This window comes from Hevea brasiliensis, chromosome 17, assembly GCF_030052815.1.
Source record: "Hevea brasiliensis isolate MT/VB/25A 57/8 chromosome 17, ASM3005281v1, whole genome shotgun sequence".
In the NCBI taxonomy this organism is placed as follows: Eukaryota; Viridiplantae; Streptophyta; class Magnoliopsida; order Malpighiales; family Euphorbiaceae; genus Hevea; species Hevea brasiliensis.
The window spans coordinates 21299769-21318567 of NC_079509.1; the positions used below are offsets into that span (position 1 = coordinate 21299769).

At 36.6% G+C, this 18799-nt stretch overlaps 2 protein-coding genes across 2 annotated transcripts; both read right to left on the minus strand.

Moving 5' to 3' along the window:
• Window positions 1-300: 300 nt before the first annotated feature.
• LOC131175263 (uncharacterized) lies at window positions 301-14128 on the minus strand. Its single transcript, XM_058138973.1, has 4 exons — window positions 13655-14128; window positions 13458-13573; window positions 13202-13331; window positions 301-936 (listed from the first exon to the last, which is right to left on the minus strand). The coding sequence occupies exons 1-4, from the start codon at window positions 14126-14128 to the stop codon at window positions 301-303; spliced, it is 1356 nt and encodes a 451-aa protein (XP_057994956.1).
• Window positions 14129-15038: 910 nt separating this feature from the next.
• Window positions 15039-15470, minus strand: LOC131175264 (uncharacterized). Its single transcript, XM_058138974.1, has one exon. It carries the CDS (start codon window positions 15468-15470, stop codon window positions 15039-15041), a length of 432 nt encoding a protein of 143 aa, XP_057994957.1.
• Window positions 15471-18799: the final 3329 nt, after the last annotated feature.

An 18799-nucleotide genomic window follows, 5' to 3' on the forward strand; every position in this document is an offset into this window, starting at 1 on the left:
AATTAGAAATAAAGATAAAAATGAAAAAGTAAATTGACTAAAAAGAAAATTTAAAAGTCTCAAGTTGCCTTCCAATGAGCGCTTGTTTATAGTCTTAAACTCGATTATTCTTATAAGTTGATAGCTGTGCTGGAGGGTTGCTGAAGGATTGTGTGAATCATTTCTTGATTGGATCCCCTAATAAGTATAGCTTTAGTCTCTGCCCATTAACCTTAAAGGTGCCAGAGGTCTCACTCCATACTTCTTCTGCTACATGTAAGAAGATTTGAGTAACCTTAAAGGGTCTAGACCATCTAAACCTCAGCTTTCCTGGTATAGCTTTAGCCTTGAGTTAAACAGCAAGACAAAATCTCCTTTATTGATTTCTTTTTTGGTTATGTGATTGTCATGCCAGCTTTTGGTCCTGTCCTTGAAGATTTTGGCATTCTCATAGGCATCTTGCTTAATCTCCTCTAATTCATCAACCTGTAGAAGCCTCTTTTCTATAACAACTTTCAAATTAAAATTTAGGGTTTGAATTGCCCAATGGGCCTGTTCAAGCTCAATGGGGAGGTGGCATGATTTCCCATAAACCAAGCGAAAGGGAGTTATTCTAATGGGAGTCTTGAATGCAGTGCGGTAGGCCCATAATGCATCATCTAATTTGAAAGACCAATCCTTCTTTGAGCGATTTACTATTTTCTCAAGGATTCTCTTCAGTTCCCTATTTGAAACTTTCACTTGACCACTGGTTTGAGGATGGTAAGGTATTGCTAATTTATTTGTCACTCCATATTTCTTTAATAATGTTTCAAATTGCTGATTACAGAAGTGACTTCCTCCATCACTAATGATTGCCCTTAGTGTGCCACATCTTGTGAAGATGTTCTTCTTGAAGAACTTAACTACCACTCTGGCATCATTTGTTGGTATAGCTATTGCTTCTACCCATTTATTCTACACCAACAAGAATGTACTTGTTGCCAAATGAAGATGGGAATGGACACATAAAGTCTATTCCCCACACATCAAACAGTTCCACTTCAAGTATACCATGAACTGGCATCTTGTTCTTTCTCGAAATATTTCTGGTTCTTTGGCACTGATTGCATGTCAGTACAAAGTTTCTTACATCTTTTAACAGATTGGGCCAGTAGAACCCTGCTTGAAAGATCTTTGCTGCTGTTCTTATTATACTAAAGTGTCCCCCATAAGATGATGAGTGACAATGCTGTAGTATACTATCTATCTCCTCTTATGGTATGCATCTCCTTATTAGCCCATTGTTACATCTCTTGAATAGCAGAGGTTCCTCCTAGGTATAGTGTAACACCCCTATGTTCGGTAGTGCGTTCTACTGTTCTGGTGACTAGTGTTGTCCGGACAGCTAGGATGCCTAGAACTACACTTAGATATGGGTGAGGAGACATAAAATAATGAAATACAAGAAAAGAAAATACAAGAAAAACAAAGGAAAAATAATAGCAATGAAATGTAACCAAGTTAAACGAGCCGAGAACCCTAGCGATGGGTGACCGCACCGGGAAGTTGCGGCGTGGACCGTTGACTAGCCCTGGACCACGGGAAACCCTAGAAAATATTTTTAAGACATTATTAAAGACTTATTGAAGTATAAATATCATTAGAAATAGCAAAGAAAAATTAATTAATTAGTACAAAGAAAAACGAGAAATCGAGAAAACGACAAAACTCGGTGTTACCGAAAAATCGGGAATGCAACCCGAACAAGGGCATTGTGGTCATTTGACACCCCGAGTTGTCTTTTGACCTAAATGTCCATTAAAAATAAATGATATTACACTTGGAAAATGTCATGAAAAATTAAAATAGTGGTACATAATCTAAATAGCAAAAGATAGGAGGAAAATGTGGAAAATTATAAAGTTTAACATAAAAAAATACTTTTAATTCTATTAGTGCTCCACTAACTCCACTTAAGTGGACATTTAATCAACATATGGACAGAACATTCCTTCATCTTCCTCACTTTGCAAAACCAGCTGAAACCTTGGTGAAGGAAACCTCCATGGCCGAATAGCATGCAAGCTCCAATCTTCCATCTTCAAGCCATGATCCTTGCATTTTCCTTCACTAAATTTTGCCTACACATCTTGGAAAACATATAGGCAACAAAAAGGAGAGAAAATTTCAAGATTTTGTCAAGCTCAAGTTTAGGTAAGTGAGTGTTTTCAATTCTTGTTTCATTAAAAGTGTAACCAAGGTTGTGGGTAATTGATTTATGGAAGAATTTTTGAAGTTTGATGAATTAATGGAGATGTACATTTTGGCAGCCATGGAACTTCAATATGAACAGCTTATTCTTGCATATAAATAGGGGTTGGAATGATGATTCAAATGTTTAATTGTATTGTAGTTGAATTCCATGTGTAAGGTTTGATTTGGAAGCTTGAAAAGTGAAAATGGAAATTGATGGGTATGTGTAAACTTGTGGCAGCCTCATGAAGAAGATTGAAGTGTTTGAGTCATGAAATATTGTTGAATTATGTTGTCATTGATGGCAGCATGTGTATATGAATAATTGTTTGAATTTGGATATGTGTATAATGGTTTGAATTTGGACATGTAAATGAGGTATGTCTTGTGGTTAATTGTTGTAATTGGACTTGGAAAATTCTATATTATAGTGTGCATATTTAGTGTGGTTATAAGCTACCAAAATGACCAAAAATGTGAAGTAAAATGTGTTAATGGTATGGTACAAACCAGAATTGGCATGGGAGAGTTAACTTGGTAAGCATAGGATGTGTAATTGGTAAAGGATGAACAAATTGTAATAGGGCAGTGTATGTTTTGGCTTAGAACCTTAAGTGTGTGGCTCCAATTGGTATGAGACTAATTGGAGGTGAAACTAGGCACAAAATGTGCCAACTTTCATGAAGGAAGCTTACCAAAATTTTGCCTAGAAGGTGACTTGAAAAATGACCAAATCCGGATTAGTGCTTTGAAAGCCTGAAAATTTATCATTTGGGCACCAATTGGTGTTTTGACCATAACTCACTCAAAACAAGTCCAAATGACCTGAAATTTTTACCATGAATAGTTGAGACATATATCTACAATTCTTATGAAGACACCAAAGCCCAGAAATGGCCAGAACCAAGCCAAATAGCTTGCACAAGTTCAGGTCCAAAAACTGGCCGAACCAAAAGTGACCTAAAAATGACCTAAAACTACCATTTTGGTACATTCTATCCAGCAATGGTAGATTGACCATAACTTGGTTTACACAACTCAGAATGACCTGAAATTTTGCCCCGCGTGCAATAAGACATAGACCTACAATTTTGTAGTTTGGACCGAAACCTGAAAACCGAGGGAACTAGGTCATCCGGCTAGGTCAAATTAGCATACCAAAATCCAGCAAATTGCAATAAAATGCAATATATATGAAAATGAATTTGGTAACATGTACCAACACTAAAAGGCTATAAAATGTGACATATTGGTAACATTAAACCTAATTCGCCTAGAGTGCATCGAGGGTCAATATTTTAGGTTGACTAAAGAAAATAATAGAATTCAATAAATTAATTATTGAACCTTATTATTAGTGACAGTTTAAATGAGTACTGAAACACTTCAAATTGTGTGTTTCAGTTAGCAAAGACTCAGGAAAAGGGAAGGAAATACTGAGTCAGGGCCAAGAGGCTACACTTTAGAGGTTTGTGCACAACAGCTATTTCTTTTGATTTTTCAATTGAAATAAATTATGAGAATTTTGTATGTTATTGTTTTGAATTGTGAAAAATTGTTTGAATGGAAATTTGATGGATACTTATTGTTTGAAAATATTGCAATTGGTTTGAAACCACAGCTATCATGTATATTGATTGAATTCCTCGCTAGCTTGTCTAGTGGGACGAATTGACTTTGAATTCCCTCTCTGGCTGAAGTGTTGAGGTGTGTGCTTGTTGAGGACGAATAGAATGAGTACTCATATTATTGCTAGCTAGCTATGTTATTCCTCATTACCCATCGGCTCTTAGGATGAATTGGACTTTGGAACATGATTAAGCTGCATGTGTGATTTATTGATATTTATTGTGATATTGTGAAATGGAGTTTAAATTCTTTATGACATTCACTATCTTTTGAATTTAACTATGGTTTTAACTATCCACTATTTATGTGACTTATGATTTATGATTTAAAGTTGTATTTTGTTAATATTGTGCACCACTGAGACATTGGCTCAGTGATAGCTTTTCATTGCTGTCGCAGGTAGACAGACTGACAGGGTAGCAGACTAAGCTGCTAGTACTTCATTGTGAGTTCATCGGGTATATTGAGTATACCATATTTTGCATTTTGTATTGTAATGTATGTTTACTGTATGTATATAGTGTTCTTGGTTTTGAGCAGTTATAAATTAAAATTGTACATTAAAATTGTACATTAAAGTTGTAAACTAAATTTGTAAAGTATTTTGGTTTGTAAATATTGTGATATATTCTTTTGTCTCAGCTTTTGAAAACACTGAAAAATTATTGTGGATTTGAGTTGACAATTGTTGAGAAACTTATTGTGTTGATTGAATATTGGAGTTTGGGGACAGAACAAAATAATTGAAGTGCTTTTTTATAGGTTTTTGAAGAACTGTTTTATTCAAAATACAGATGACACTCTGCCAAAATTCTTACAGAAATTATTAATTCTTCAAATGTGTTAGCTGTTTCACTTCAGTTCAAAAAATTTTTTAACACTTGTAAATAGTGCTCACCACTCTAAAAAGAAGTAAGAAAAATTTTAAAATCCCTTATAGTGTATTTAATGGGTTATTAGTAGACAAAGTTGATAATTCATTAGGTATACTATGGGATCATGTTATGCCTTACGGAGGGGTAGGGTGTGACATGTTTTAGTGGTATCAGAGCGAGTTTTTAAATTCTGTTTTCACCTATAATTTGAATATTCTTTCTTCATTGTACAACTACTCAATGTCATTGTTTGATACATACAGTACATTACATTATAAATATCCACTAACAAGAGGAAATCTCCTTGTGTTATTTGTTCAGGAGCTGTAAGATCCTCGAATTGACTATGGAAGAGGGTGATCGTTCAGTCGATCAATCTATAGAGGCTGAGGTACAAGGGGATGCCCCAGCCCTACACAATGTCAGTGGATCAGCCGCGCTAGTCCCCTCAGTACCGCAGTTTCTTACTCAGTTTGCATAGCAGATGGCTGCAATGTTCCAACAGATGGCTGGTAATATGCCTACTCAAGTCCCACTGCAGACACCAGTGGTACAACCATAGTCTTCCTCTAGGCAGTATGACAAATTGATGAAATATGGGGCTACTAAGTTGAAGGGGACAGTAGATCCTCTAGAGGCAGAACAGTGGTTAGAGAGAATGGATAGGGTGTTCAAGAAGCTACATTGAACAGAGGAGCTCAGATTTGAATATTCAGTATCTCTGCTACAGGGGGATGTATATGACTGGTGGAAAACTATTCCCCATACTCTGGTAGAACCTTTAGTGCTAACATGGAATGATTTTCTATGGGAGTTCAGACAAAAATATGTCCTTGATGCTTATGTGGACCAGAAGCTACAAGAGTTCCTAAGTCTGAAACAAGGGAGTAGATCGGTGGCTGAATATGAAAGGAAATTTTCCTGCCTGAGCCATTATGCAGTAAGTCTACTTTCTACCAGTAGGGAGAGATATAAGAGGTTTGAAACCGGTTTGAAGCCTAGTATCAGATTACAAGTAGTCGGATTCAAACATAACAACTTCTCTGAGCTTATTTTTCAAGCACTAGAATTGGAGAGAATTGAGTCAGAAGCAGCCCCAGAGAAAAAGAAATCAGAGAAGACAGAGAAAGAGAAGGAGGGAATGTCAGTAGAACAGAGTTCCAGTGGTCCTACTGGGAAGAGAAAGAACTTGGTGGACACAGCAGGGGTGGTAAAAAGTCCAGTAGGGGAAGATATTCGGGACAGAAACCTCCTCCATCTGGTCAGCAGAGTACCAGAAGTTCCTACCCTCCCTGCCAATGTGAAACTTGTGGAAGAAATCATGGTGGGGTGTGCTACAAGGCCATAGGAGCCTGTTATAACTGTGGAGGCACAAGGCACTTTGTCAAAGACTACACCAGTACTCGCAGAGTTGGACCACCTCCTGCTACTGCAGAAGGGTCAGTTCAGAGTCCTGTCACCAGAGGTTCACAACCACCTAGCAGAGGTAGAGGTAGGGGTAGAGGTAGTCTAGTAAACAGCCAAGGCACAGTGAATCAATCAGAGCAAGGCAGTGCTCCAATCAGAGTCTACGCAATGAGACAGAGAGAAGAGGCTGAGACATCTGATATTGTGGCTGGTACCTTCTCAACTTTTAATCAAGATGTGTTTGTGTTATTTGATCCAGGTTCTACCCATTCTTATGTGAGTGCCAGCATCATTGATTGCATTGCTGTTCCATGTACAAAAATGGACTTTGAGGTGCTAGTAACAAGTCCGCTAGGACAGGAGGTCAGGGTTAATAGAATGTATAGGGATTGTCCTTTGGTGATCCAAGGACACACTTTTCTATCTGATCTCATTGAAATGCCCTTCAGAGATTATGATATCATCTTGGGCATGGATTGGTTAGCCAGGCATCATGCCATGATTGGTATGGCGAAAACGATCACTTTGGTCTCCTCGATGCTGATGAAGTGGTAATGCATGGGGAGAGGCGACTATTGCCATCAAACATCATTTTTTGCACTAGCGATAAAATGATCGAGAAGGGGTGTGAAGCATACTTGGCACATGTGGTAGACACCCAAGTGGGGAGTCCAGCATTGAGGGACATCCCTACAGTATATGACTTTCCAGATGTGTTTCCTGATGAATTGCTAGGATTACCTCCGAAGAGAGATGTGCAGTTTGAAATTAATGTTATGCCTGGTGTGGATCCAATCTTCATAACACCATACAGAATGGCACTAGCAGAGTTAAAGGAGTTGAAGGCACAATTGCAAGAACTACTTGAAAAGGGCTTCATCCGCCCTAGTGTGTCACCTTAGGGAGAGCCAGTATTATTTGTTAAGAAGAAAGATGACACTCTTCGCTTATGTATTGACTATCGGCAGTTGAATAAGGTGACAATAAAGAACAGATATCCATTGCCTCGCATTGATGATCTGTTTGATCAGTTGAAGGGTGTAGCTGTTTGCGATCTGTTTATTATCAGTTAAAAGTGCAAGAGCAGAGTATTCCAAAAACTGCTCTCAGAACTCGATATGGCCACTATGAATTTCTAGTAATGCCATTCGGGTTAACAAATGCTCTAGCTGCTTTTATGGATCTGATGAACACTATCTTCAGACCATATCTCGACCAGTTTGTGGTGGTATTTATTGATGACATTTTGATATATTCGAGGAATGCAGAGGAGCATGACAGACATCTGTGGATTGTACTGCAGACTTTAAGGGAGAAACAACTATACGCCAAATTGTCGAAATGTGAATTTTGGCTGAAAGAAATCTCCTTTTTGGGACATGTTGTGTCAGCTGAAGGGATCAAGGTAGATTCCAGCAAGGTAGAAGTATCCTTAATTGGAAGCCACCCAGGAATATCACAAAAATTCACAGTTTTCTGGGTTTAGTTGGATATTACTGTCGATTTGTGAAAGAGTTTTCTATGTTAGCTTCTCCACTAACCAAGCTGCTTCGGAAAGATGTAAAATTTCAGTGGACAGATAAATACCAGCAGAGTTTTGATGAGTTGAAGAGGTGTTTGACTGAAGCTCAAGTCCTTACTTTACCTACTCCGAGTAAAGAATACACAGTTTATAGCGATGCTTCTCACAATGGGTTAGGCTGTGTACTGATGCAAGATCGAAATGTTATTGCTTATGCATCACGCTAGCTGAAATCGCATGAGAGGAACTACCCAACACATGATTTGGAGCTAGCAGCTAGTGTTTTTGCTCTAAAGATCTGGAGACACTATTTGTATGGGGAGAAATGCTACATTTACACAGATCACAAGAGCTTGAAGTACTTAGGTACCCAGAAGGAATTGAATTTGAGGCAAAGGAGATGGTTAGAACTGATTAAAGACTATGATTGCTCAATAGACTATCAGCCAGGGAAAGCAAATGTGGTGGCTGACGCCTTAAGTCGCAAGACTATGGCAAGTCTCAGAGTTTCTCCTTTGTTCATGGTACATCAGTTAAAAGCGCAGCATGCCAGTTTAGAGATTGATGATGAGAGACAGATAGTAGTTGCATGGCATGTATAGCCAGTGTTGATTGATCAGATCAGAATGGCTGCTTAGAGTGATAATAAATATCAGAAGCTACTGAAAGAAGTCCAGCAGGGCAAGATATCTGAATTCTCTGTGAGAGATGATGGTTTATTGCTACATCAGGGCAGAATGTGCATTCCTAATGATGTGGAATTGAGACGGATTATTATGAAGGAAGCACATGAGTCTCCTTTTGCTATGCACCTTGGTGGAACTAAAATGTACAGAGGGCTGAAAGAGCATTACTGGTGGATGGGTATGAAGAGGGATATAGCTGAATTTGTTTCCAAATGCCTAACTTGCCAGCAAGTAAAGGCAGAACATCAAGTTCCAGCTAGTTTGTTACATCCATTGCCATTACCAGAGTGGAAATGGGAACGAATAACTATGGATTTTGTGATGGGACTTCCAAGGACACAGAATAGTCATGATGCAGTATGGGTTATAGTTGATAGACTGACCAAGTCTGCTCACTTTTTGCCAGTCCGGATGGACTATAGCCTGGAGAGATTGGCCAGATTGTACATATATGAAATTGTAAAATTGCATAGAGTGCCAGTATCAATTGTATCTGATAGAGATCCTAGGTTCACTTCTAGATTCTGGGGTAGTCTTCAGAGAGCCCTAGGAACTAGATTAAACTTTAGTACAGCATTCCACCCACAGACAAATGGCCAATGTGAAACGGTAATTCAGATATTGGAGGATATGCTACGGGCTTGTGTGATTGAGTTTGAAGATAGTTGGGATATACACTTGCCTTTGATTGAGTTTGCTTATAACAACAGCTACCAATCAAGCATTGGGATGCCTCCATATAAAGTTTTGTATGGCAGGAAGTGCAGAACTCCTCTATGTTGGGATGAAGTAGGTGAAAGGAAGATGACTGGGCCTAAAATTGTTCAGCAGACAGAGAAAAAGATCAGATTGATAAGAGATCAACTCAAGGCTGCATCAGACTGTCAGAAGTCCTATGTTGATCTGAAAAGAAGAGACATTGAATATGCAGTGGGTGATAAGGTATTCCTCAAAGTTTCTCCTTAGAAGAGGATTATAAGATTTGGCAGAAAGGGAAAACTGAGTCCTCGCTTTATCGGACCATATGAAGTTCTGGAATAGCCCATTGTTACATCTCTTGAATAGCAGAGGTTCCTCCTAGGTATAGTGTAATACCCCTATGTTCGGTAGTGCGTTCTACTGTTCTGGTGACCAGTGTTGTCCGGACAGCTAGGATGCCTAGAACTACACTTAGATATGGGTGAGGAGACATTCTGGAATAGCCCATTGTTACATCTCTTGAATAGCAGAGGTTCCTCCTAGGTATAGTGTAATACCCCTATGTTCGGTAGTGCGTTCTACTGTTCTGGTGACCAGTGTTGTCCAGACAGCTAGGATGCCTAGAACTACACTTAGATATGGGTGAGGAGACATAAAATAATGAAATACAAGAAAAGAAAATACAAGAAAAACAAAGAAAAAATAATAGCAATGAAATGTAACCAAGTTAAACGAGCCGAGAACCCTAGCGATGGGTGACCGCACCGGGAAGTTGCGGCGTGGACCGTTGACTAGCCCTGGACCGCGGGAAACCCTAGAAAATATTTTTAAGACATTATTAAAGACTTATTGAAGTATAAATATCATTAGAAATAGCAAAGAAAAATTAATTAATTAGTACAAAGAAAAACGAGAAATCGAGAAAACGACAAAACTCGGTGTTACCAAAAAATCGGGAATGCAACCCGAACAGGGGTATTGTGGTCATTTGACACCCTGAGTTGTCTTTTGACCTAAATGTCCATTAAAAATAAATGATATTACACTTGGAAAATGTCATGAAAAATTAAAATAGTGGTACATAATCTAAATAGCAAAAGATAGGAGGAAAATGTGGAAAATTATAAAGTTTAACATGAAAAAATACTTTTAATTCTATTAGTGCTCCACTAACTCCACTTAAGTGGACATTTAATCAACATATGGACAGAACATTCCTTCATCTTCCTCACTTTGCAAAACCAGCTGAAACCTTGGTGAAGGAAACCTCCATGGCCGAATAGCATGCAAGCTCCACTCTTCCATCTTCAAGCCATGATCCTTGCATTTTCCTTCACTAAATTTTGCCTACACATCTTGGGAAACATATAGGCAACAAAAAGGAGAGAAAATTTCAAGGTTTTGTCAAGCTCAAGTTTAGGTAAGTGAGTGTTTTCAATTCTTGTTTCATTAAAAGTGTAACCAAGGTTGTGGGTAATTGATTTATGGAAGAATTTTTGAAGTTTGATGAATTAATGGAGATGTACATTTTGGCAGCCATGGAACTTCAATATGAACAGCTTATTCTTGCATATAAATAGGGGTTGGAATGATGATTTAAATGTTTGATTGTATTGTAGTTGAATTCCATGTGTAAGGCTTGATTTGGAAGCTTGAAAAGTGAAAATGAAAATTGATGGGTATGTGTAAACTTGTGGCAGCCTCATGAAGAAGATTGAAGTGTTTGAGTCATGAAATATTGTTGAATTATGTTGTCATTGATGGCAGCATGTGTATATGAATAATTATTTGAATTTGGATGTGTATAATGGTTTGAATTTGGACATGTAAATGAGGTATGTCTTGTGGTTAATTGTTGTAATTGGACTTGGAAAATTCTGTATTATAGTGTGTATGCTGAGTGTGGTTATAAGCTGCCAAAATGACAAAAAATGTGAAGTAAAATGTGTTAATGATATGGTACAAACCAGAATTGGCATGGGAGAGTTAACTTGGTAAGCATAGGATGTTTTATTGGTAAAGGATGAACAAATTGTAATAGGGCAGTGTATGTTTTGGCTTAGAACCTTAAGTGTGTAGCTCCAATTGGTATGAGACCAATTGAAGGTGAAACTAGACACAAAATGTGCCAACTTTCATGAAGGAAGCTTACCAAAATTCTGCCTAGAAGGTGACTTGAAAAATGACCAAATCCGTATTAGTGCTTTGAAAGCCTGAAAATTTACCATTTGGGCAGCAGTTGGTGTTTTGGCCATAACTCACTCAAAACAAGTCCAATTGACCTGAAATTTTTACCATGAATAGTTGAGACATATATCTACAATTCTTATGAAGACACCAAAGCTCAGAAATGGCCAGAACTAAGCCAAATAGCTTGCACAAGTTCAGGTCCAAAAACTGGCCGAACCAAAAGTGACCTAAAAATGACCTAAAACTACCATTTTGGTACATTCTGTCCAGCATTGGTAGATTGACCATAACTTGGTGTACACAACTCAGAATGACCTGAAATTTGCCCTGCGTGCAATAAGACATAGACCTACAAGTTTATAGTTTGGACCGAAACTCGAAAACCGAGGGAACTAGGTCATCCGGCTAGGTCAAATTAGCATACCGAAATCCGGCAAATTGCAATAAAATGCAATATACATGAAAATGAATTTGGTAACATGTACCAATACTAAAAGACTATAAAATGTGACATATTGGTAACATTAAACCTAATTCGCCTAGAGTGCATCGAGGGTCAATATTTTAGGTTGACTAAGGAAAATAATAAAATTCAATAAATTAATTATTGAACCTTATTATTAGTGACAGTTTAAATGAGTACTGAAACGCTTCAAATTGTGTGTTTCAGTTAGCAAAGACTCAGGAAAAGGGAAGGAAACACTGAGTCAGGGCCAAGAGGCTACACTTTACAGGTTTGTGCACAACAACTATTTCTTTTAATTTTTCAATTGAAATAAATTATGAGAATTTTGTATGTTATTGTTTTGAATTGTGAAAAATGGTTTGAATGGAAATTTGATGGATACTTATTGTTTGAAAATATTGCAATTGGTTTGAAACCACAGTTATCATGTATATTGATTGAATTCCTCGCTAGCTTGTCTTGTGGGACGAATTGACTTTGAATTCCCTCTCTGGTTGAAGTGTTGAGGTGTGTGCCTGTTGAGGACGAATAGAATGAGTACTCATATTATTGCTAGCTAGCTATGTTATTCCTCATTACCCATCGGCTCTTGGGATGAATTGGACTTTGGAACATGATTAAGCTGTGTGTGTGATTTATTGATATTTATTGTGATATTGTGAAATGGAGTTTAAATTCTTTATGACATTCACTGTCTTTTGAATTTAACTATGGTTTTAAGTATCTACTATTTATGTGACTTATGATTTATGATTTAAAGTTGTATTTTGTTAATGTTGTACACCACTGAGACATTGGCTCAGCGATAGCTTTTCATTGCTGTCACAGGTAGACAGACTGACAGGGCAGCAGACTAGGCTGCTAGTACTTCATTGAGAGTTCATCGGGTATATTGAGTATACCATATTTTGAATTTTGTATTGTAATGTATGTTCACTATATGTATATAGTGTTCTTGGTTTTGAGCAGTTGTAAATTAAAATTGTACATTAAAGTTGTAAACTAAATTTGTAAAGTATTTTGATTTGTAAATATTGTGATATATTCTTTTGTCTCAGCTTTTGAAAACACTGAAAAATTATTATAGATTTGAGTTGACAATTATTGAGAAACTTATTGTGTTGATTGAATATTGGAGTTTGGGGACTGAACAAAATAATTGAAGTGCTTTTTTACAGGTTTTTGAATAACTGTTTTATTCAAAATACAGATGGCACTCTGCCAAAATTCTTATAGAAATTATTAATTCTTCGAATATGTTAGCTACTTCACTTCAGTTCAAAAATTTTTTTTAACACTTGTAAATAGTGCTCACCACTCTAAAAAGAAGTAAGAAAAGTTTTAAAATCCCTTGTAGTACATTTAATGGGTTATCAGTAGACGAAGTTGGTAATTCATTAGGTATACTACGGGATCATGTTATGCCTTACAGAGGGGTAGGGTGTGACATGTAGTCCCTTACATCATGCAGAAATTTTTTTCTTTGTTGGTAGGACATGTTAGGTGGCAAAACCTTGCACACAAGATAATTAACAATATCAGCATACCATGGGAGTTGGGAAATTGCAAATAAGTTCTCATCTGGAAAGGAATCATCAATTGGCAAATTATCAAAGCTCTCCCCAAATTCTTCCTGCTTGAGCCTGGATAGGCAGTCAGCTGCCACATTTTTTGTTCACTTTTTGTCTTTGATTTTGAGGTCAAATTCCTACAGAAGTAAAATCCACTGGATCAGCATTGGTTTTGCTTATTTCTTATTCAGAAGGTACCAAATTGCAACATGGTCTGTGTAGGTAATGACTTTGGAACCGACCAAGTAAGACCTGAACTTGTCAACTGCAAACACAACTGCTAAGAATTCTTTTTCTGTGGTTGCATAGTTGGCCTATGCATCATTAAGTGTTTTGCTTGCATAATAGATGGCATAAACTTTCTTGTCTTTTCTTTATTCAAGCACTACCCCTACTGCATAATCACTTGTATCACATATTATTTCAAATGGCAGCTCCCAATCTAGTGGTTGCATAATTGGTGCTGAAATTAATGCTTCTTTTATCCTGTGAAATGCAATAAGGCAATTGTCATCAAAGTCAAAAGGAACATCTTGATTTAGTAAATTAGTTAAAGGCTTAGCTATTTTGGAGAAATCCTTGATGAATTTTCTGTAGAAGCCCGCATGTCTCAAAAAGCTTCGCACTTCTTTGACTGATGAAGGCAGTGCCACTTTTTCAATGATCCCAATTTTTGCCTTGTCCACTTTTATTCCTCTTTCTGAAACTAGATGACAAAGGACTATGCTCTCTCTTACCATGAAGTGGCATTTTTCCCAATTTAGAACCAGATTTGATTCCTCACATCTTTGTAGCACTTTAGATAAATTAGCTAAACATTCATCAAAATTGATTCCATAAACAGAAAAATCATTCATAAAGACTTCCATTATATTTTCAATATAATAAGAAAAAATAGCCATCATGCATCTTTGAAAAGTTACGGAGGCATTATAAAGACCAAAGGACATTCTCTTATATGCAAAAGTACCATCAGGACAAGTGAATATGGTCTTTTCTTAGTTTTCAGAATGAATGGGAATTTGAAAAAATCCAAAATACCCATCTAGATAACAGAAGTAAGAATGTTTGGCTAGTCTTTCTAACATTTGATTTATGAATGAAAGAGGAAAATGGTCTTTCTTGGCGGCACTATTTAATTTTCTGTAGTCAATGGTCATTCACCAACCATTAACTACCCTCGTAGGGATCAACTCATTATTCTCATTTTTCACCACAATTCTCCCACCCTTTTTAGGCACTACGTGTACTAGACTGACTCATTTACTGTCAGATATTCAGTATATAATACCTGCATCTAATAGTTTTAAAATTTCCTTTTTTACTACCTCTTTCATGTTAGGGTTTAGTCTCCTTTGAGTTCAATGGTAGGTCTACTGTTTTCTTCCATAGGTATTCTATGCATACAAATGGAAGGGTTAATTCCCTTAAGGTCTTATATAGTGTACCTTATAGTCTTGCTATGGGTCCTAAGTTTTCCTAAGAGCTTTTCCTCTTCTGCATTATTCAGGTTAGTACTTAAAATAACAGGATATTTAGAATTAGGGTCCAAGAATGTGAATCTTAGTGTAAAGGGAAGAGGTTTCAATTCTACCTATTTTGTCTCTTTTCGTGGCTTATTTTTGGGTTGCTATTCCTGTAGCTTTTCTACTAGTAGTGCTCGAGCCAAAGGTAGAGGGCGGTTAGCTTCAAAAGATTGTGCATATTCTACAATTTCTTTGTTTTCATCCTCCCTGTGTGGCTGTGTACTATGCAAACTTCAAGAGGGTCTTTGGGATATCATTTTTGAAATTCTTCCTCTACTAGCTTGTCTATGATGTCAACCCTTAAACATTCATCAAATTCAGGCTTGTGCTTCATTGCTTTAAACAGGTTAAACTCCACCTCTTCATCTCCCACTTTGAGAGTTAACTGCTTATTTTTGACATCTATAATTGCTCCATCGGTTGCCAAGAAAGGCTTTCCTAATATTATGGGAATTTGGACATCTTCCTCCATTTCTAGGACAACAAAATCTATAGGAATGAAAAATTTACCCACTTTGAAAGGGATGTTCTCTAAGATGCCAATTGGATACTTGATAGACCTGTTTACTAATTGTAATGAGATAGTAGTTGATCTCAATTCTCCAATATTCAGCCTTTGACATATAGATAAGGGCATTAGGCTCACACTAGCTCCAATATCACAGAGGGCTTTGTCTATGTTCATGTTACCAATTAGGCATGGTATAAAGAAGCTTCTAACGACTTTCAAATTTGGAGGTAGCTTATTTTGCAAGATGGCACTACATTCCTCTATTAAAGCAACTGTCTCATTGGCACACCTTACCCCTTTTGTAAGACATGACATGATCCCATAGCATATCTAATAAATTACCGAATTTCGCCTCCTGATAATCCATTAAATATACTACAAGGGATTTTAAAACAAATTCAATTCATTTAAAGTTTGAAGTGCTTTTAAATTTGAATTAATTTGGCATTATTAGAATTTTTCAAAAATTTCGGCATGGTAACGGATAAAATTTAAGAAAACAATTCTTCTTTTCACCTGTAAAAACAATTTATGTTAGGGCACAAATTTAAATCTCAACAATTCCATCATTCCACAAATCATTTTTGTCATTCTCAATCTCAAAAGGAGACAATAATTATTCATGAAAATCAAAGGGGTTTATGTTACTACAATTTATATAGTTCAAGTTACAAAGAAATAAAATTACAATATTTACAAATTCAAAATGTTATAGAAGATTTTTTATACAACTGCTCAATGTCTATGCAAACACATATAAATACAAAATATATCAAAATAATTTACAAGGGTATATCTAGTATATACCCAGAATCAAATCATATTGCTCCAACTACTGCTACAAGAAATCTACTCAGCAGTCCTCTCCTTACTCTTACCTGCGATAGTATAAACAAGCCATCGCTGAGTATTACACTCAATGGTACACAACTTAAAATTTTAAAGCTCAATATAAATCATAATTTATCAAAACTTAATCAATCATAATTTCAAACACATGTAAAATATTACAATATTTCTAAACCGAGAGAATCTGTAACAGCCCTATGTTCGGTAGTGCGTTCTACTGTTCCGGTGACCAGTGTTGTCCGGACAGCTAGGATGCCTAGAACTACACTTCGATATGAGTGAGGAGACATAAAATAATGAAATACAAGAAAAGAAAATACAAGAAAAACAAAGGAAAAATAATAGCAAAGAAATATAATCAAGTTAAGCGAGCCGAGAACCCTAGCGATGGGTGACCGCACCGGGAAGTCACGACGTGGACCGTTGACTAGCCCTGGACTGCGGGGAACCCTAGAAAATATTTTTAAGACTTAAAGAGACATCAATTGAAGTATAAATACCATTAAAAATATTAAAGAAAAATTAATTAATTAGTACAAAGAAAAGTGAGAAATCGAAAAACTAACAAAACCCGGTGTTACCGAAAAATCGGGAATGCAACCCGAACAGGGGCATTGTGGTCATTTGACACCCCGAGTTATCTTTTGACCTAAATGTCCATTAAAAACACATGATATTACACTTGGAAAATATAATGAAAAATTGAATTAGTGGTACTTAAGGTAAATAGCCAAAAATGGGGTATAAATGGAGTAATTAACACTTAAAACATATTAAATCATTAAACTATGGTGAGTGGAGCACTATGGGATTAAACAATCCTTAAGTGGGAAGGTGTAAACCCACTCACACTTCATCTTCTTCATTCATCCTTCCATGTCGAAATGAAGAGCTCAAAATCCTCCATGGCTAAAACTTGAGAGAGCTTCCTAATCTCCATCATTTCCACCTCCAAACACCAAAGTTACTTCACTAATTTTGATCCCCACCTCACAAGGAAGAAGTAGATACTAAATTCAAGGGAGTTTGGGGAAAATTTAACAAGCCTCATCAATAGGTAAGTTTGTGTTTTTGATTATTGTTTTATTAAAGTTTGTAAGGATGTTATGGGTACTTGATTTATGGAGACATTTTTGAGGTTTGATGTTTAAATGGGGATGTGTACTTTTGGCAGCCATGGAAACTCTTTGAGGACAGCTTATTCTTGCTTGTAAATGGTAGATTAAAGGGTTGATTAAATGTTTATGTGTGTAGGAATTTATTTGGGTGATGTATACTTAGTATATGTGAATGTGTATTTGAAATTGGAAGCTTGGAAATTAATGGAATGTAAATGCATGAATCGACAGCTTGGTTTGGTGAACCATAAGGATGTTATTTCATGTTTGGTTTATGGAATATTAATGTTGAATTGTAGTAGTTGTTATGGCAGCTTGGGTATATGTATGATGGTGTGAGGTTGGACATGTAAAAGTATTATGGTTAGGTGATTGAATTGTTGTAAATTGGGTTTGAAAAATTCTGTACTAAATGGTGCACATTGAATGTAATTGTAAGCTGCCAAAACGACCTATAATATGTTGTGAATTATGTTTAGGTTATGGTACAACCAGAATTGGCTTGAATGTTGAGTTTGGTAAGTGTTAAAAGTGATCCTTGATGTGTATGAAAGAAATGCAATAAGGCAGTTTGTGTTTTGAGCCTAGAACTTTAAGTGTGTGGCTCCAATTGGTATGAGACCAATTGGAGGTGAAACTAGGCACAAAATGTGCCAACTTTTATGAAGGAAGCTTGCCAAAATTCTGCTTGCAAGGTAGCTTGAAAAATGGCCAAATCCGGATTAAGTGCAAATAAGGCCTGAAAATTGACCATTTGGGCAGCAGTTAGTGTTTAGGTCATAACTCACTCAAAACAGGTCCAATTGACCTGAAATTTTGACCATGAATAGTTAAGATCTATATCTACAAGTCTTATGAAGACAAAAAAGCCCAGAAATGACCATAAGCAAGTCAAAAATCTTGCACAAGTTCGGGTCTAAAAACTGGCCGAACCTAAAATGACCTAAAGTGACCTAAAGTGACCAATTTTGATGTATTTTGACAAGCAATAGTAAAATGACCATAACTTGGTCTACATAACTCAGAATGACCTGAAATTTTGACCCGCGTGCAATAAGACATAGATCTACAAGTTTGTAATTTTGACCGAAACCTGAAAACTGAGGAAACTATGTCGTCCGGCTAGGTCAAACTAGTATCCCGAAATCCAGCAAATTGCAAGAAAATGCAGTATACACGGAACTGAAATTGGTAACATGTACCAACCCTAAAAGACTATTGAATGTGACATATTAGTAACACTAAAACCTAATTTACCTAGAATGCATCGAGGGTCGATATATTAGGTTGATTAAGCAAATAATAGAATTCAGTGAATTACTTATCAAGCATTATCGTTAGAGACAATTTAATTTAGTACTGAAACACTTCAAATTGTGTTTCTCAGTTAGCAAAGACTCAGGGAAAGGGAAGGAAACACTGAGTCAAGGCCAGGAGACAGTTATCAAAGGTTTGTGCACAACAGTTATTTCTTTTGGAATTTTTCAATTGAAATAAATATTGACTATTTGTATATTATTGTTTTGAATTGTGAAA